This window comes from Coregonus clupeaformis, chromosome 16 (assembly GCF_020615455.1).
Source record: "Coregonus clupeaformis isolate EN_2021a chromosome 16, ASM2061545v1, whole genome shotgun sequence".
In the NCBI taxonomy this organism is placed as follows: Eukaryota; Metazoa; Chordata; class Actinopteri; order Salmoniformes; family Salmonidae; genus Coregonus; species Coregonus clupeaformis.
This window is the reverse complement of record NC_059207.1, coordinates 7,820,392-7,841,496: the sequence shown is the minus strand read 5'-3', so window position 1 is coordinate 7,841,496 and position 21,105 is coordinate 7,820,392. Positions and strand designations below refer to the sequence as shown.

Below are 21,105 nucleotides of genomic sequence, written 5' to 3'. Positions count from 1 at the left end.
GTTGTAAAAGACGATGGATGTACTTTGCCTTAGCTCTCTCAGTGTTGCCGGCATACTGTCCAAACTGGCAACGCACTGAGGGCAGCAGTAGCCTAATGGATAGGTTCTCTGGCTATGTGAGGTTTGGGTGCATTGGCAAGACAATGTAACTTATGAATGCCTCATGAGCTTATTTCAACTGTCATTCCCCATCAGCACCCAAAATGTATGGACCAGTCTTTCCCCTAGACTATTGGTCAGGTGAGTTGCAAACCCCCGCAAAAGTCCAAACCAAACAATTGAAGCCACACACTGCTTATGTGCCCCACCTACTGTATACAATGGTAGGCCTACACATGTATGGGTATATATGTTGTCCAATGCTATGTTGGTAATGCACGCCTCCCACGGTATAGAAATGAGTGGCGGAGAGAAGAGGGTCAGGGTTAACAAGGACTGGTGAGAGCGGGAGAGCCCCGCTGTAATGCCAGTCTATGATCTAACACTCTAATTGAACTCAGTCTCCCTCTGTTACATCTCTTGTGAGACATTACTCATACTCCATAAACACTATTGTTTCCACACCAGAGACCGAGCCATTCAATTCCATTTAAAGATTGTGGACGGAGCCTCGGAACACTGAAGAGCGGCAAGGACCTATCAGAGTTTCTCGAAGAGAGGCCAAAGGACAATGGGCTCCTCCCAAATGGCACCCTATTCCCTATTTAGTGCACTACTTTTGACTAGAGCCCCTATGGGCCTTGGTCATACGTATAGGGAATAGGGTGCCATTTGGGATGCAGACCATAACAGATATGGTCACTTCCCAATCTAACTACAGTAGAGGTTCTTGGAAAAAGCCATGTGCATAGGTTATTAGAAGCCCCAGTGCTGGTGCCAGACCATTGTTTTTACCTCTATTATGCTTATTGTGGACATGCCTTACTTTAATAACCCTTTCTTGTTTTCTGACCTCGTTGTCTATGACTTAACAACCCCCCTCTCTCTGAAGTGTCCACAGTTTCACAATAGTATTTTAGGAACACTTAAAATGCTTTATAACTTATAACAGGCATGTACAGCGCCTTCAGAAAGTATTCATACCCGTTGACTAATTCCACATTTTGTTGTGATACAGCCTGAATTCAAAATGGATTCAAAATATTTATTTTCTTACCCATCTACACACAATACCCCATAATGACAAAGTGAAAATTGATAAGAAATGTAAAATGAAATACAGAAATGATGTATCTGTAAATGTGAGGCTGTGTACTGTATGAGACGTTCTAATGTTTTATTATTAGGCTCGTAATATGTTATATCTCTATAAATAGCACATTTTCATTGACTCAAAATGTATTCATTCCTCAATATCATTTTGAGATGATAGCCAATAAGACTGTATTATGATAACATATATTGAGAGAGTATGACCGCCTTTGAGGACTCAAACTCTGCTCTTGACAGGGAATGATGCTGCACAGCTGGGGGTGAGAACGCTGACAGAGAGATGCTTGGCTAGACCTGCTGTGTTAGATTTGTGAACGTCCCTCCGAATACTGCGATGGCCACAGTCTCAACTGTGGAGCCTGTGGGGAGCGTCATTCATTCGTCATTCTGCCAGACCAGCAGCTCTAAAAAAGGCGTAGATTGATGGTGTTGCTTTTCGGGGGGTGTCAATAAAAATGTTACAGCTGTGCTATGAAAGAAAGCCACAGGAAGAGAACCGAAGTGGACGTGTTGGCTATTGGAGCTTTTTTAGAGACACTTGTTTACTGTTCGGTCTTTCTCAACTGTGTGCCAGCTAGGGGGGGGCAGGCTTTCTCCAGGGTTACACCAACCCTTGTCTGGCCAGTGTTTAGGGGGGGAAGATTTCTCTAGACACTGATCTGGGGGCAGCTTTTCATTTCCCCCACTAATGGTTTAGGTTATTATTAAGGGGAGGGGAAGCTGATCCTAGATCTGTACCTAGGGGAATTTGGATTGACAGGCCCTACACTCTTGATCATTTATCTTAATCAAACATGTTTGAGGCCTAAACAACAGTTTATCGCTTAGACACACGAATCAGTATTTTAACAGAAGGTTCTGTTCTGTTTTACTCTTATAGTAACGTTAATATTGAACCTCTTTGTGACATCGTAAACCTTTGTATGGTCGGTCTCAAGGTGTCTGTACGCACATAAGGAGAAAATTGAGAACGCAAAGAGAGGAATTCTGTTTAGATGAGGTGCTTAACTCTAACTCCTCAAGGTGTCATAGAAATCACTCATCACTAATCTATCAGGCAACAGTAGTCAAGGTGTCATAGAAATCACTCATCACTAATCTATCAGGCAACAGTAGTCAAGGTGTCATATAAATCACTCATCACTAATCTATCAGGCAACAGTAGTCAAGGTGTCATATAAATCACTCATCACTAATCTATCAGGCAACAGTAGTCAAGGTGTCATATAAATCACTCATCACTAATCTATCAGGCAACAGTAGTCAAGGTGTCATAGAAATCACTCATCACTAATCTATCAGGCAACAGTAGTCAAGGTGTCATATAAATCACTCATCACTAATCTATCAGGCAACAGTAGTCAAGGTGTCATAGAAATCACTTATCACTAATCTATCAGGCAACAGTAGTCAAGGTGTCATAGAAATCACTCATCACTAATCTATCAGGCAACAGTAGTCAAGGTGTCATAGAAATCACTCATCACTAATCTATCAGGCAACAGTAGTCAAGTTGTCATAGAAATCACTCATCACTAATCTATCAGGCAACAGTAGTCAAGGTGTCATAGAAATCACTCATCACTAATCTATCAGGCAACAGTAGTCAAGGTGTCATAGAAATCACTCATCACTAATCTATCAGGCAACAGTAGTCAAGGTGTCATAGAAATCACTCATCACTAATCTATCAGGCAACAGTAGTCAAGTTGTCATAGAAATCACTCATCACTAATCTATCAGGCAACAGTAGTCAAGGTGTCATAGAAATCACTCATCACTAATCTATCAGGCAACAGTAGTCAAGGTGTCATAGAAATCACTCATCACTAATCTATCAGGCAACAGTAGTCAAGGTGTCATCACTCTCAGCAGGTATCAAAAATCAAACCTCCGCTAGTTAGAGATGATGTCTTTTTTTAAACAAAGAGCCCTTTTACACTACATTAGTTTGAAACTGGTTTATTTTTAAAACTGGTTTTCAACTCTTAGGTTGTGTTTATACAGGGAGCCCAATTCTGATCTTTTTTCACTACTTGGTCTTTTGACCAATCAGATCAGCTCTTTTGCCAATAATTTAGAAATGGTCAGAATTGGACTCACTCTGTAAACACAGCCGTAATTTTGTAGTGTCAAGAGACAGATCTGGTGCCAAAGCTGACTTTGAGACAGATCTGGTGTCAAATCTGACGTCAAATTAGATTCCCAAGCCATCTCTGTAGGTGTGAGACAGAGAGATACATTATTGGTGAATGCTGCTGTATGTATGTTCCACCATGCTACCAATGCTACCTTGCTCCGACATTCCTTTCAGACTGTGACACTCTGGGATTTAAGGTTGGTAGACAACCAAGTTCCCGCACCACCAACGGCAAGTACGTAGATTTGGAGTAGCGAGTCTGACAACGTTTCCCTCGGAGTGACAGTCTTACTCTCAAGTGTTCTCTGTGCAGTCCCAAAGGCACTGTTTTTCTTTGTCTTTCACACTCAGACAATGTTGTCATTCAGTTTCTCCGTCATTCTGTGAACACTGGGTTGTTAGGACTATTTTAGGTAGGCGTCATTTAGTTTTGCAATGTTGTACCACAGTCACGCAAATACATGGGTGCCATGTTTTCTTCAGTTCTCTGTCACATGACGAAATACCATTATGCTACTATTGCATGTCTTCATTCTCTGTGTTTGCATGTCTTTTAGCAATGTCTTCATTCACTGTGTCTGCATGTCTGTTAGCAATGTTCTACTTTACATGCTGTTTCATGTGGGTTCCATAGGTCTTGCTGTATAGAGATATGGAGATCCTAGTCAATTCATAGTTTTTTTTGTTTTTCAAAATCTCTGAAACGCTTTACCTGCCTTGTCTTGGCTTTCTACGCTTACCAAAAGCAGCTGAGATTAGCTCACCGGTTATGGTTGACATGGAAGCCTGACTTGGAGAAACCATGGCTCTGAACACTGGGCCAGATTTTATATCTGGTTTGCAAAACATTACGTTATATAAAGTGTTCCGCGGCTTTCCGTGGCTTTGGCAAAGCCTGCAGTGAAGTATCTATGGGAACATGGTTCTCCTTGTGTCTCTTTATTAAGTGCATGTCAGATCCAATTATAAGACAATGCAACACAGCTGTGGAGAAAAAAGCGAGTTCTTTTCAGATGCATTGTATTGAATGAGTCAGTCCTCACGTAGAGCAGCTGTTCATATTACATGAATGTTCAATCACTTAAAAAGGTATTTGGCTCGTATCAGAGCTTTTAAAACTCTCAGAACATAATATAGATTCTTACTGACGGATTACTCACATTTATATAAAGAGTCTTGAGGCCGTGTTTTAATATCAAATTCTTCCCCTATTTTTTTCCCTTTATAACCTTGTATACGCTTGAATGCCTTTGGTTTCAATAGATTCAACAAAGACATTAGAAGGAAAAGCCTACTCCCTTATGGTATAATATCTATGTTTATGGTACAATCAATGGAAACGAGAGAGTCAGATATGGGATACTTTCATATTCCTGTATGGAAGGGAAGTGATTTCAGTTGGTTCAGTGCCTTTAGAATGTATTCACACCCCTTCCACATTTAGTTGTGTTGCAGCCTGAATTCAAAATGGATTAAATAGATTATTTTCCTCACCCATCTACACACAATACCCCGTAATGACAAAGTGAAAATAAGTTTTTAGACATTCTAGCAAATGTATTGAAAATGAAATAAAGAAATATCTAATTTAAATACATTACATGACCAAAAGTATGTGGACATCTGCTCGTCGAACATCTCATTCCAAAATTATGGCCATTAATATGGAGTTGGTCCCCCCTTTGCTGCTATAACACGCTCCACTCTTCTGGGAAGGCTTTCCACTAGATGCAGGGACTTGCTTTCATTCAGCCAGAAGAGCATTAGTGAGGTCGGGCACTGATGTTGGGCGATTAGGCCTGGCTCGCAGTCGGCGTTCCAGTTTATCCCAAAGGTGTTCGATGGGGTTGAGGTCAGGGCTCTGTGCAGGCCAGTCAAGTTCTTCCACACCGATCTCGACAAACCATTTCTGTAAGGACCTCGCTTTGTGCATGGGGCATTGTCATGCTGAAACAGGAAATGGCCTTCCCCAAACTGTTGCCACAAAGTTGGAAAGCCAGAATCGTCTAGAATGTCATTGTATGCTTTAGCGTTAAGATTTCCCTTCACTGGAACTAAGGGGCCTAGCCTGAACCATGAAAAACAGCCCCAGACCATTATTCCTCCTCCACCAAACTTTACAGTTGGCACTATGCATTCGGGCAGCTAGTGTTCTCCTGGCATCTTCCAAACCCAGATTCGTTCGTCAGCTTGCCAGATGGTGAAGTGTGGTTCTTCACTCCAGAGAACTCGTTTCCACTGCTCCAGAGTCCAATGGCGGCGAGCTTTACACCACTCCAGACGAACAGTTCTTGTGCTGACGTTGCTTCCAGAGGCAGTTTGGTGGATGTCCCGTTCTGTGAGCAAGTGTGGCCTACCACCTCGCGGCTGAGCCGTTGTTGCTCCTAGACGTTTCCACTTCACAATAACAGCACTCACAGTTGACCGGGGCAGCTCTAGCAGGACAGAAATTTGACGAACATGCTTTTTGGAAAAGTGGCACCCTATGACGGTGCCATGTTGAAAGTCACTGAGCTCTTCAGTCCGGCCATTATACTGCCATTGTTTCTATGGAGATTGCATGGCTGTGTGCTCGATTTTATACGCCTGTCAGCAATGGGTGTGGCTGAAATAGCCGAATCCACTAATTTGAAGGGGTGTCCACATACTTTTGTATTTATAGTGTAAGTATTCACGCCCCTTTGTAGAAGCACCTTTGGCAGCGATTACTGCTGTGTCTTTCTGGGTAAGTCTCTAAGAGCTTTCCACACCTGGATTGTGCAACATTTGCCCATTATTCTTTTCAAAATTATTCAAGCTCTGTCAAATTGATTGTTAATCATTGCTAAACAACCATTTTAAGGTCTTGCCATAGATTTTCAGGTAGATTTAAGTAAAAACTGTAACTCGGTCACTAAGGAACGTTCACCGTCGCTTGGAACTCCAGTGTAGATTTGGCCTTTTAAGTTATTAAGTTATTGGTGTTTTAAGTGATTACTGAAATGTGTCTTCATCTCCCAGTGTCTGTTGGAAAGCGGACTGAACCAGGTTTTTTTCTAGGATTTTGCCTGTGCTAAGTTCCATTCCATTTATGTTTTATCCTGAAAACTCCCAAGTCCTTAACGATTACAAGCATACCCATAACATGATGCAGCCACCACTATGTTTGAAAATATGGAGAGTGGTACTCAGTGATGTGTTGTATTGGATTTGCCCCAAACATAACACTTTGTATTCAGGACAAAAAGTTAATTGCTTTGCCACCTTTTTTTTGCAGTATTACCTTATTGCAATCAGGATGCATGTTTTGGAATATTTGTTATTCTGTACAAGCTTCCTTCTTTTCACTCTGTCAATTAAGTTAGTATTGTGGAGTAACTACAATGTTGTTGATCCATCCTCAGTTGTTCCCTATCACAGACATTAAACTCTGTAACTGTTTTAAAGTTGCCATTGGCCTTAAACACTATTATTACACGCAGACTGAGTCCATAACACTTATTATGTGACTTGTTAAGACCATGTTTACTCCTGAACTTATTTAAGCTTGCCACAACAAAGGGGTTGAATTTAGAAAAACGTAATTCCACTTTGACATTATGGGGTATTGTTTGTAGGCCAGTGACAAAATATCTCAATTTAATCCATTTAAAATTCAGGCTGTAACACAACAACATTTGGTAAAAGTCAAGGGGTGTGAATACTTTCTGTAGGCACTGCATGTGGTTGCTAATTGGGTTACCTATAGAGAATGTTCTCTAAAGCAGGGGTTCCTTTTTGGGTCTGGGGACCCCTTTTGTTATAGCAAGTTCATCAGGGACCCCCTTATAATCAGAACGCAACTCGAGTGAGATACTGAAAATAGCATACAAGGAGTTTTACTATGACTTCCGCAGTGCATAGTCGGACGAACCTCGTGCCCTGGGAAGAAACATTTTAAAGGCCCGCCTCTTGGCATCAGAGAGAACATTTGGCAGTTTTAAAGCTCATTTCCTGCCATTCTATACATTTTGCCATGAGGCAGAGAGAAAACTTTTCAGTTTTAAAGCTTAAATTACAGTGCGTTTATGAAGAAAAAAAAAATAGGGGGGAAAACAATAATTATTTAGTTGAAAAATGTATACTGTGGATACCAATATCTCTGTTAGCCTCGCAAGCCCAGGGTTAAAAACATTAATGTAGATTAATAATATTACATTATATTGTATTGTATTACACCCTCTAAACTTATTCCACGGATCCCTTGGCCACAATTTGTTTAATCTGTTGTTACTTTATTCATTAAACAAATTAAATGTAAAAAAAAAAAAAGTTGAGGTACTGCAGACCGCTTGCAGTACCTCACTTTGAGAACCCCCTGCCCTAAAGTGATGGTAGTGGTGATTGTAGGGGCTTCTATAGTGACGCAGTGCTATTGCTCTAAAGTATCTTTGTGTTGTCGACTTGAACATAGACCAGCTAACAGTTAGATAAGCGCTATGGGGTTTCCCCTAGGTACAGATCTAGGATCAGCTTCTCCTCCACCATTCCTAACCTTTACTATTAGTGGGTAAAATACAAAACTGACCCAAGATCAGTGTCTAGGGGCAACCTAGAACAGCAATGGGCATTGGGGATTTGACAATGGTATAATTTGAGGCCATCCAAATGGATTCTACCTAACAGAATGATATTATATAGTATATAGCTAAACTTTGATTTGATATTAGTATAATGTCAAATACTATGATGATGATCGTTCTTAGTTTGTCTTTAGTTAAGAGGAAATGTGATGAGTTACTGTGTTGAGTTCTCTCAGGTCCCAGCGGATGTGGATTGAATGGAGGTCCTAACAGCCCTAACCTAGAAACAAGGGCCTGTATGCATAAAGGAACTTTTTCATTCAGAAGTAATTCTCATCATTAAGTTTCATGCATACGGGCCAAGGTGTTTGACTGCATTTTAACAAAGAAAAAGAAAAGTCACTGGCAGTTGATGTAAACAAGAACGACGACAACAACAACAACAACAACAACAACAACAGAATCCAATCCACACATAACGTCTGTTAGTGCTTTCTGTTAGTATTGTCAGAGAAGGTGCTAGCAGCAGCAGCCCATTTCAGTCTTGATGAGACCTACAGCCAGGCAGATAAAACCCTCATAGAACAGGTTTAATCCGGTCATAGAGAGAGAGATGAACATGAGCCAGCCTACCATAATGCAATACAGGTGGAGCCTAGGCTACATAACTACTTCTATTATGGTTTACCTACATCCATTTTTGTAATCTTTGGATGAGGGTAGTGCCTTATTTGTCGCGCACTTGTAAAACTGTCTACGTCCCAGATGGCACCTTTATTTTTATTTTTTGCACACTACTTTTGACCAGGGCCTGTCATGCCAAATAGTGTCCCCCGGCCGTCATCCGTACTGATTCTAATTTAACTCTCACAGTGCATTCTTTAAATTAAACCGTAATTCGGTCATTTTATGATGTGCCGTTGATGGCTGTATGCGTGGCGCTGCTTGAGGTGAGCTTCCCTCTCTCTCAACGGCATGTTTGTTGTTGTGTTTCTGTTGCTGAGTTGCTATGGACTTTAAGCTTTAACTGCTGTTTTGCAGTTTTTGGCCATATTTGATTATTTTACTCTTGTTAAAAAAATAAAGCTTTTGTTGGCTTATAAATTATAACATGATTTAATTGCAGGCAGTGATGTAGTGGTAAAAAAAAATCGGCTAAACTCTGATCACCGATCGCGGTGAAAAATGTAACGCTCCTTATACTTTCAATGCATTTTTTTTCCGTAAAAGGTGGGTAAACTGTCACACACACACACAAAAAATGGTAATCTGTTTACTGTTCCTTAGCTTTACTTACTGAAGTGTGTTGGGGAACATCTGCTTGTCCACTCCTTCATCTCATACGTGTTAAAACCGCACACGGTTCTTAGCACTGGGAAAGTTTAAGCTGCGAACAAAATCAATGTTCGGACATTTTAATAAATGTAGGATTCCGTCCTTGGGTTAGTTTGTGACGTTGATTTATATGCAACTGAAATGCACGTTTCAAAGAAAATCCCTGAGATTATTTTGAACACATGCCTTAAAATAATGGATAAAGTACACATGTCCTTCTTTCCAGCTGAGCAATATATGGACCGTCCTTTATGTGCTCTGTTGAAAAAACACGGCACTGATATCCATCTCTAGCTGAAAATGTAACCCTCACTATTTATGTTTCCAGTTATTATTTGGTTGTATTGGTTGTACTGTATGCGTGTTAACATATTGAGCCTTTTTTTTGTGTGAGTAACACCCCGTACAATATGAATACCCGAGTGGCAGGTCAAACAAGGAACTTCTTACAATAATTCATCACAAACCTTCCCTCCCTTAGACCACTTTGTCTCATTTAGAGTTTCAACCCCCCCCCCCAACCCCTCCTCTCTCTTCCTATCTCTACGGGTCATCTATCTATTGTACACATGAGATCAACTGATCCGAGGTCAGATTCTCCAGATGTATTTATGTGAATACAAACAGTGGTGAAGTGTTAGCGGATGTCCTGCTGTTCCCAGGACTGGGTCGGTGTGTGGGCTCCTCTGGGGGAACGTCTGGCACAAGGTCTCCTGGATAGTGTTAGTTATTCAGGAGGACTGTTTACTGTTGCCTCCATGGAACCCTGCCAGAGGCCCAGCAGAGGGCTTGGAGCACTGACTGGAACCTATAGGCTGTGTACCAAATGGCACCCTTTCCCCTATGTAGTGCACTACCTTTGAAGTGCACTACCCCCTATGGGCCCTGGTCAAAGGTAGTGCACAATGTAGGGAATAGGGTGGTATTTGGGCGTTGGCGTGTATTCATGGAGGCCAAGGGAAGGCCAGGCCTCCCCCAAAAATGGACCAATAATATTATTATTTTTAAATAATAATTTATATTTCGTATTTTTCTGTGTTTTATTGGAACAGTGGAGGCAGCTCCTGTTCTCTTTGCGACTTGCGGTAACTCTCTGTGGTTCTAAATCAATAGTTGTTTAGTAGTCCAACATTAACTTGATTGACCATGCTGTAGGTCATGTAACTGTCTGTTACTGTACATGCAATATGCTTTGTGGACTTCACTGGATAGAGGTTGTTATCCGGTTTTGTGATAAAACAAAGGTGTGGTTTCATTTATTCTGCCACTGTGTCTTCTTATTGTCTCTGCCTTTAGGCCTTTATATCACGGCTGCAAGGCATATTAATTAACAGGTTATAGAGCAAACAACTGGGGAGCTTCCCCAGTGATTTTACCCACGCACTGCTACTGCATTAGGGACACAGATATAGCCTTCTCCCTCCTCCTTCTAGTGTCTCTATAATCTGTCCTAGCCTGGTACCAGATCTATTTGTGTTTGCAAGACACATATTGAGGTTTAGTAGAACTAGTTCCAAACGTTTTGAACATTTGATCACTGGGTTTTTAAACAGACCCACAACACTTTAATCTGAAGACCCACCATCTCTCTATGGTAGACCAGGAATTGATCTCATTCTCTCAATATTTCTCTCTCTTTTCCCATGCTCCTTAGTACTACACTCTTAGAAAAAAAGGTGCTCTCTAGAACCTAAAAGGATTCTTCGGCTGTCCCCATAGTGTAACCATTTGAAGAACCCTTTTTCGTTCCAGGTAGAACACTTTTGAACCCTTTTGGTTCCAGGTAGAACCCTTTTGGGTTCCATGTAGAGGCCTTTCTACAGAGGGTTCTGCATGGAACCCAAAGGGGTTCTGCCTGGAACCAAAAAGGATCCTACCTGGAAGCAAAAAAGGGTTCTCCTATGGGGACAGCCGAAGAACCCTTTTTTGGAACCCTTTTTTTTCTGAGTATTGACAGTAGGAGCTTTCTTGGAGTGTCCATGTTGGAGTCTGACTTCCGTCTAATTAACTCCACTGGCCCTGGTTGAGCTGGCTTCCTTTCTCAAGCCCCTGAATGAGGTGAGGTGAGGTGAGGTGCTGTACTGTACGTGTCTCCATTGTACCGCGTCTTCCTGCTCCCAAGGAGACACTCAATTATTTCATTGTGTTTAATTGACCTCGGTTTTAACGGCTGATCCACACATGGTTTTGAATACACGCCCCCGCACACACAGACACACACGTGCACCAACACTCACACACGAATGCATACAACAAACGTACACATGCATAAGTATTCAACGCATGCACACACACACACACACACACACACACACACACGCACACACACACAGCATGTTTTACTAACCTTATGGGGACCCCCCAAAAGATCCATTAAACATTTTCCCTAAACCTAACCCCTAACCCTAATTCCAACCCTAATTGTAACCCTAACCCTAATCTAGCGTAAAATAGCCTTTGTCCTCACAAGGATAGTAATACACTCACACACACACACACACACACACACACACACACACACACACACACACACACACACACACACACACACACACACACACACACACACACACACTCACTCACTCACTCACTTACTCACTCACATAAACTCAAACACACTTTTGGTAATTAACAGAAAATCTATGGCAATCTATGGTAACTTTGGTAGTTTATATACATTTTTTAATATATATATAAATATAAAAAATATATAAATCTGTGTCCATATTGTCCATGAGTGTGGATAGAGCATATGTTTTAAGAGAAAATAGCCCAATTAATAAAAATAAAAAGCATCTCATTAACAATGGCATTATTTTAAATTAACTCTTACAACTATTGACTTTTTTCACAACTGCCACCAGTTTGATGTCAAAACACTTACAACAAAGACATATCGACATAGTAAAATAAATATTTACAGTGGGGAAAAAAAGTATTTAGTCAGCCACCAATTGTGCAAGTTCTCCCACTTAAAAAGATGAGAGAGGCCTGTAATTTTCATCATAGGTACATGTCAACTATGACAGACAAATTGAGAATTTTTTTTCCAGAAAATCACATTGTAGGATTTTTAATGAATTTATTTGCAAATTATGGTGGAAAATAAGTATTTGGTCACCTACAAACAAGCAAGATTTCTGGCTCTCAAAGACCTGTAACTTCTTCTTTAATAGGCTCCTCTGTCCTCCACTCGTTACCTGTATTAATGGCACCTGTTTGAACTTGTTATCAGTATAAAAGACACCTGTCCACAACCTCAAACAGTCACACTCCAAACTCCACTATGGCCAAGACCAAAGAGCTGTCAAAGGACACCAGAAACAAAATTGTAGACCTGCACCAGGCTGGGAAGACTGAATCTGCAATAGGTAAGCAGCTTGGTTTGAAGAAATCAACTGTAGGAGCAATTATTAGGAAATGGAAGACATACAAGACCACTGATAATCTCCCTCGATCTGGGGCTCCACGCAAGATCTCACCCCGTGGGGTCAAAATGATCACAAGAACGGTGAGCAAAAATCCCAGAACCACACGGGGGGACCTAGTAAATGACCTGCAGAGAGCTGGGACCAAAGTAACAAAGCCTACCATCAGTAACACCTACCAGGGACTCAAATCCTGCAGTGCCAGACGTGTCCCCCTGCTTAAGCCAGTACATGTCCAGGCCCGTCTGAAGTTTGCTAGAGTGCATTTGGATGATCCAGAAGAGGATTGGGAGAATGTCATATGGTCAGATGAAACAAAAATAGAACTTTTTGGTAAAAACTCAACTCGTCGTGTTTGGAGGACAATGAATGCTGAGTTGCATCCAAAGAATACCATACCTACTGTGAAGCATGGGGGTGGAAACCTGTTTTTCTGCAAAGGGACCAAGACGACTGATCCGTGTAAAGGAAAGAATGAATGGGGCCATGTATCGTGAGATTTTGAGTGAAAACCTCCTTCCATCAGCAAGGGCATTGAAGATGAAATGAGTCTGGGTCTTTCAGCATGACAATGGTCCCAAACACACCGCCCGGGCAACGAAGGAGTGGCTTCGTAAGAAGCATTTCAAATTTTTTTCTCATTTTGTCTGTCATAGTTGACGTGTACCTATGATGAAAATTACAGGCCTCTCTCATCTTTTTAAGTGGGAGAACTTGCACAATTGGTGGCTGACTAAATACTTTTTTCCCCCACTGTAAATAAAGGATATTTTATGCTGAAACCCAAATGGTATTCACTAAATTGATGGTTTATATTTAGGATAGTGTTTTACAGCTTTGTCGTTCATTCTATTTTCTGTTTAAAATCATCTTATTCAATTATTTCAGATATTCTACATGTCATAAAGCCACACAGAGGGCCAGAGATTATTACAGACACCTGTGATAATCTGGAGTATCCAAAAGGGCCAGTAGATGTCTTGTGATCGGTTACATAAAATCCTTGAAAGATACCAACATTTACTAGTAAACTTAGAAAGTTTCCAGTAATATACCTTCCCTTTGCAACCCTAATCAGAACCATCTTTATGTAAGCAGTTTGAGTCCAATTAGATTAGCACTTTTGGGTTTTGTTTTTCCTCTGATTGGCTGTGTTTACTGTGGCTAATAGTGTCATAAAAACTACCAGAGAAACACATGGAGACAATTAGCAATGAGATCTGTTCAGAGTGGAACACAGACAGACACACTACCCCAAACTATGTGCTCGCCTATCTTACATTACCATACTGCACATACAGTACACACACACACACACACACACACACACACACACACACACACACACACACACACACACACACACACACACACACACACACACCCCCCCCCCCCCCACACACACACACACACACACACACACACACACACACACACACACACACACACACACACAGCCTCTCTCTTCATATTGTTGCAGTTACTACAGCTACGTATGGTTTACTCCATGTGTGTGCGTGTGTGTGTGTGTGTGTGTGTGTGTGTGTGTGTGTGTGTGTGTGTGTGTGTGTGTGTGTGTGTGTGTCCGGTCATATGGTCATGTAAAGGAATATTGTCAAAAGAGGCAACCCTACATGCATACGAACTTAGAACTTAGCCACTGGACCAATTAGAACAACAGGGGTTTCATAAAGTGTTACTCAGCACCATCATATTTCTTTTCACTTTTATGACCTGTGGACCTTCATTAGCATGAAAGACTATAGTGTTTCCAGTATAGGGGAGGGAGGGGGAGGGAGGGAGGGAGGGAGAGGACTGGACGGGAGAGGAGGTGAGGGGAGAGGGAGGGGGAGAGGAGGGGAGGGGAGGGGAGGTGAGGGGAGAGGACTGGACGGGAGAGGAGGTGAGGGTAGAGGGAGGGGGGAGGGGAGGTGAGGGAGGGGAGGTGAGGGGAGAAGACTGGACGGGAGAGGAGGTGAGGGTAGAGGGAGGGGGGAGAGGAGGGGAGGGTAGAGGGAGGGGGGAGGGGAGGTGAGGGGAGAGGACTGGACGGGAGAGGAGGTGAGGGTAGAGGGAGGGGGGAGGGGAGGTGAGGGGAGAGGACTGGACGGGAGAGGAGGTGAGGGTAGAGGGAGGGGGGAGGGGAGGGGAGGGGTGATAATAAGAGGGATTGGGTGTCTCGCCATAAATATTTGTTCTTCAGGGGCCCCAAGCGGTTAGGAAAGAGTCAGAGACACACCCTTTGGAAAGAACCCCCCCCACCACCACCACCACCCAGTACCCATGCTCTGCCTGTATACCCCCTTGTACTCCCCTATGTGGAGACCAACGGGTGGTGCTTTTGACTGTGTATATGGAGTGATGAGTGATGTTGCGTGTGATTCCCTAATATGACTATAAAAGGCAGGAGCCACAGAGCTTTGGTCTAATCCTGGCGGTGAAGCCCTTCATTAGTACTTTCTGTCCTGCTGCTAGTTCCTTAACACAGTGCCTCACTGAGCATCAGCCCTACCCCTCACCAGGCAGGATTAGAGAAGACTCGTACTGTAGAGACACAGGAACACTCACTCATTCACTCATTCACTCACTCATTCACTCATTCACTCATTCACTCACTCATTCACTCATTCACTCACTCACTCACTCACTCACTCACTCACTCACTCACTCACTCACTCACTCACGCTGTAGAAATAGAGAGAACACACGCACACGTACATTCAAAATCCTATTTTCCCTAACCTTAACCTTAACCCTAACCTTAACCCTAACCCTAACCCTAACCCTAACCCTAACCCTAACCTTAACCCTAACTCTAACCTTAACCTTAACCCTAACCCTAATCTTAACCCCAAAACCTAACCTTAACCCTAACCCTAACCCTAACCCTAACCCTAGTTCCTAACCCTAACCCTATAACTAACCCTAGCTCCTAACCCTGAAACTAATTCAAACCTTAACCCTAAACCCCCTAGAAATAGCATTTGTGGGGACTAACAAAATGTCCCCAGTTGGTCAGATTTTTGTTTGTTTACTATTCTTGTGGGGACTTCTGGTCCACACAAGTATATTTAAACACGTGCACAAACGCACACACGCACACACGCACGCACACACGCACGCACACAGACACACAGTGCAATGTCTCTCTCTGTCTCTCAGGCTGCCACACATGACCAGATATATTCCACTCCTCCCTCAGTTGTGTTCCCATCTGCCCAAGGGAACACACTGTCTGTGAAGTGGTCCCTGTAGTTTCTCTTGATGGTGTCAAAAGAAGCGAATGGCCTTAATACTGGGTTTAACCACAACCTCCAAGTACTGCATGTGTTTACAATGGTATGAACCGGGAATGTACTGTCATTCAAAAATCTGTTTTGATTTATTTTAGAACCATTAACCATGTTTTGTAGAAACTTTGTGATAGAGTGCATCGCCGAGTGAGTAGAGGAACCGTAATACTTTGCAAAGACAAGCGCTTTACTGGGTGGTCCCAAGCTCTGTTCAAAAGTAGTGCACTATATAAGGAATAGGATGCCATTTGAGATGCAACCAGTATGTGTCTGTTTCCCAGGCAACACAGTAGCTTGATCGTCATGGGACACGGTTTCACCTGTATTACTTCCTCCTCTTCCAGAACTCTGATGAGGATGTGTTGTCCAAGCAAACAGTCCCTATCGTAGCCCTTTCTCATGTTCCTCCTCTTCCAGAACTCTGATGAGGATGTGTTGTCCAAGCAAACAGTCCCTATCGTAGCCCTTTCTCATGTTCCTCCTCTTCCAGAACACTGATGAGGATGTGTTGTCCAATCAAACGGTCCCTATCGTAGCCCTTTCTCATGTTCCTCCTCTTCCAGAACTCTGATGAGGATGTGTTGTCCAAGCAAACGGTCCCTATCGTAGCCCTTTCTCATGTTCCTCCTTTTCCAGAACTCTGATGAGGATGTGTTGTCCAAGCAAACGGTCCCTATCGTAGCCCTTTCTCATGTTCCTCCTCTTCCAGAAGAGAAGGTCCCTATCGTAGCCCTTTCTCATGTTCCTCCTCTTCCAGAAGAGAAGGTCCCTATCGTAGCCCTTTCTCATGTTCCTCCTCTTCCAGAAGAGAAGGTCCCTATCGTAGCCCTTTCTCATGTTCCTCCTCTTCCAGAAGAGAAGGTCCCTATCGTAGCCCTTTCTCATGTTCCTCCTCTTCCAGAACTCTGATGAGCATGTGTTGTCCAAGCAAAAGGTCCCTATCGTAGCCCTTTCTCATGTTCCTTCTCTTCCAGAAGAGAAGGTCCCTATCGTAGCCCTTTCTCATGTTCCTCCTCTTCCAGAAGAGAAGGTCCCTATCGTAGCCCTTTCTCATGTTCCTCCTCTTCCAGAAGAGAAGGTCCCTATCGTAGCCCTTTCTCATGTTCCTCCTCTTCCAGAAGAGAAGGTCCCTATCGTAGCCCTTTCTCATGTTCCTCCTCTTCCAGAAGAGAAGGTCCCTATCGTAGCCCTTTCTCATGCTCCTCCTCTTCCAGAAGAGAAGGTCCCTATCGTAGCCCTTTCTCATGTTCCTCCTCTTCCAGAAGAGAAGGTCCCTATCGTAGCCCTTTCTCATGTTCCTCCTCTTCCAGAAGAGAAGGTCCCTATCGTAGCCCTTTCTCATGTTCCTCCTCTTCCAGAAGAGAAGGTCCCTATCGTAGCCCTTTCTCATGTTCCTCCTCTTCCAGAAGAGAAGGTCCCTATCGCAGCCCTTTCTCATGTTCCAGCTACACTATGAGCCATTTGTAAATATCATGTCAAAGGGACAGTAAGTTGACTGGAGAGCAGGGCCTGTATTCATGACGCTTCTCAGCATAGGAGTACTGATCTAGGATCAGTTGGTATGTGTAATCATACCAAATATGATTACATGGAATGGGGGGGATCTGATCCTAGATCGGCACTTTTACTTTTTATACATCTGGCCCCTGATAGTCAGCAGTTATTCTCGGTACAAATAACCACATCAGCGACTGGGTTTAGGCAGTCACGAGATACTACTGAGTCGTCAGTTGGTTTGAGCAGAGTGTAAGAGCAAATGTAAACTGAGGAGGATGAACTGTTGGGAATGTCTAGATTTGATTAGAACACCTTTATTATCTCACACTTGGGAAATTCGTTTGGCATTTACAGCCCACAACATAATTAAAACACAGAATATCATGATGTCATACATATAAATAAACTAAACGTACTGCTCTGACAACAGCATGATCTATGAGGCTACAAGCAGTACAGGACAACGTTTTTGCGTACAGTATACACCGAAACGTAGTCTCTTTGTGGTTTGCTTAAATCACGGATGTGCATTTACAGTAACAGAATCAAGTCTTGGCACGTGTATTAATTTTTTTTTTTACCACATACATAATTTTCAACGGCAACGTTGTTTAATTGTGTTAAAGTGACTTTCTCAGAAAGAGCAAAAGGAAAACACTGTTTGAATTTAAGATGTAACTATGACAGGAATATGTTTCCATATGTGTGTTTGGTCTCACCAGCCAATGCCAACTAATCATTTCTGCCAAGTGGGAAACCTTTTTCAAGTGGTAACCCCAGTTATGACATGGCTCATCAACCATATGGCGAACAGCATTGACTTCAATAACAGAGTGATGCTATTGTGTTTGTGGCTGTGAAACGTTTATTCCCACCATTTTACAAGGCTGTGCTGTTATTTAACGTCCTCCAAAACCCTTATTTTGTGTTTGTAAAAGCTGTTTCAAATTAGTCCGTTTTCTGTCGGAATCTAAGTGGTATAATTTCACTTTGTTTGCATGCTGGTTTATCATATAACCATGCAGAAGAATTCAAATCTGTTGTATTTTATTATCCATGTGATAATAACCAGAGTCTGACAAGTGTGTGTCTGGCTTCTAGTTGTTCAGAACAAGCAAACAAATGATCTGTCCATAAGCCTCATCATATTCTGGGAGTGTGATTTCATGTCAAACTTTTCTTCAGCAATGACCATTATAAGAAGGCATTTACTTAACTAGAGTTTTAGTAAACTGAGCAATACATAAATAGAGGGCTCTTTACATGACACATTGTTGAAGGAAAAATTTCAATTTAAATTACACCGCTAGATTATATGTCTCTCTTAGTTTCTGTAAAATATACTGTATACATTATGAACAGATCTCTCTAACAAATGTGTGTCGTCGTGTTTTTCAGCTCACGGACCTGGGAAAGGCAGCCAAGGCACGTATCGCAGTGGGCGATGTGCTTCTTTCTATTGATGGCATCACTACTGATGGAATGAACCACCTGGAAGCTCAGAACAAGATCAAGGCCTGCACTGGCAACCTCAACCTCACCCTGCAAAGGTAAGAACTGATACAGCAACATGGAGGGTCACACTGTATTTGGATATAGTCCCCCTATAGATGATCTACAAGATATTAACAAACTATCATCTGCAAATATCCAACCGCTTGCTGGGTTTACAATTAGCCAGTGTAAGGTCACACACACCTTGAATTTATTTTATAGCAGACGCTCTTATCCAGAGCGACTTACAGGAGCAATTGAGATTAAGTGCCTTGCTCAAGGGCACATCGGCAGATGTATCACCTAGTCAGCTCGGGGATTTGAACCAGCGACCTTTCGGTTACTGGTCCAATGCTCTTAACCACTAGGCTACCTGCCGCTCACATCATAACAGCACAACTAAGTCACAACACATGTGCTCCCAGTGGTGCATTAATTTACATATCGGTATAAGAACACAGACTCCATACACACACACACCCACACACACACACACACACACACACACACACACAGGCAGATGTTCACAGCTATTGTAAAAATGTATCTTAAGTGGACTCACACTGTATGTTTCCTTCCCTGAAATAGAACAATGCTCTCTGGTCTCCTCCATATGGGGATGCTGATGTACACTGAAGTTGAATGTATTGCAGTCTCTTGTCTGTGGTCATGTGGTTTTAATTGTTTGGTCACTGTTGTTCTGGTAACATTCTGCCTGTGTGCGTGCTAGCTAGGGGCTAGGGCTGTAAGACACAGTCAAACAGACACACTCGCTGTATTTCCAATATGCTATTTCATCCCATTGATTCATCAATGACATCACAATCACATGGTAAGGAGAGCAAAGAGCTTCTAGCTGGTGATGAGATCGTCTGGTCTGAGCTCAGTCCACTGGCACAAAGAGAGGTCAGACAGGAAAGGTGTGGCAGGGGGGATGAGAGAGAGAGAGAGAGAGAGAGAGAGAGAGAGAGAGAGAGAGAGAGAGAGAGAGAGAGAGAGAGAGAGAGAGAGAGAGAGAGAGAGAGAGAGAGAGAGAGAGAGAGAGAGAGAGAGAGAGAGAGAGAGAGAGAGAGAGAGAGAGAACATTTATACAGACTGGGTGGAATTTTGCGTAGGTATTATTACATAAATGGTTCATAGAGCCCAGTTGAACTTTTGTAGGGGAATCTGCTAAAGCAATCACAGTATGGCTTATGGGCCTATTACTCTGAGCTGTTGTTGTGGTGCAGGAAGTTCCCCCTAGCTACATATCTAGGATCAGCTTCCCTGCCCCCAATCCTAACCTTAACCATTAGTGGGGAAAATGCAAAACTGAACCAAGATCAGTGTCTAGGGGCATCAATTCGTTTTGGTGCCGTGATGTTCTGTCACTGATTCTTTTGACGAATCACAATTTTGCAAGGGGTGATCTTTTCGGGATTAGGTTCTGTGAACCAGGTTGGATCTTCTTTGGTAGCAGACACGATTAAACAGACTAGCTGGGACAGCAATATTTCATTAAGCTTGAATTCATAAATCACTATGCCTGTTTGCATATTTGACTTGATGTTGACTATAGCCAGGACGAGAGGAAAACACATGCATACTCAGATTGGGACTGGAGCAACAGTAAAGAAAACACATGCATGAATTGTGTTGACAGAGCAATTTTGGGCTTAGGGAGCGTATCCTCTGGTTCTGTCTCAGCGCTGAAAGATTAAAGAGGTTTGCTTTAGGTCTGATGGGAAAAATAACAGCCTCGAAATAAACTTGTAATGCCATAACCATAGCGTATAACTCAAGGACACATGTATGTGTAAAAAATAAACACGAACAAAAACCTGGCCAATGATCTGTGAGATGGAAGAGACTGTTCCTAAAATAAGACTTGAGTAAATTTCATGCTCCTCGACATCAAGGGAATTCTATACATACAGTATGTGTGATTCCACATGGGAAAGTCAGTCAGTAAGCATGTATAATACAGTGGGGTCCGGAATTATTGGATGCCTTGATAAAGATTAGCAAAAAAGACTGTATAAAATAAATAATACAAATACTGAGCTGTATTGTATGATAAAAAATTATATTATTTTATACTAATAAAATTGCTCAGAGAAAGCGATTTTGTTTAACCAGTAATAAAAAAAATCTAAAAAAGATAGGGGTCAAAAATGATTGGATCC

At 42.4% G+C, this 21,105-nt stretch overlaps 1 protein-coding gene across 7 annotated transcripts in view; it reads left to right on the top strand.

Annotated features, from left to right (window-relative positions):
- The window catches only part of LOC121584376 (PDZ and LIM domain protein 5), a 121,303-nt gene that overhangs the window by 17,825 nt on the left and 82,373 nt on the right, over window positions 1-21,105 (top strand). For all 7 annotated transcript variants that reach the window (XM_041900209.2, XM_041900210.2, XM_041900208.2 and 4 more), the window contains exon 3: window positions 18,845-18,996. In XM_041900209.2, coding sequence (XP_041756143.2) covers window positions 18,845-18,996 — 152 coding nt within the window. The remainder of the gene's footprint in view (window positions 1-18,844; window positions 18,997-21,105) is intronic.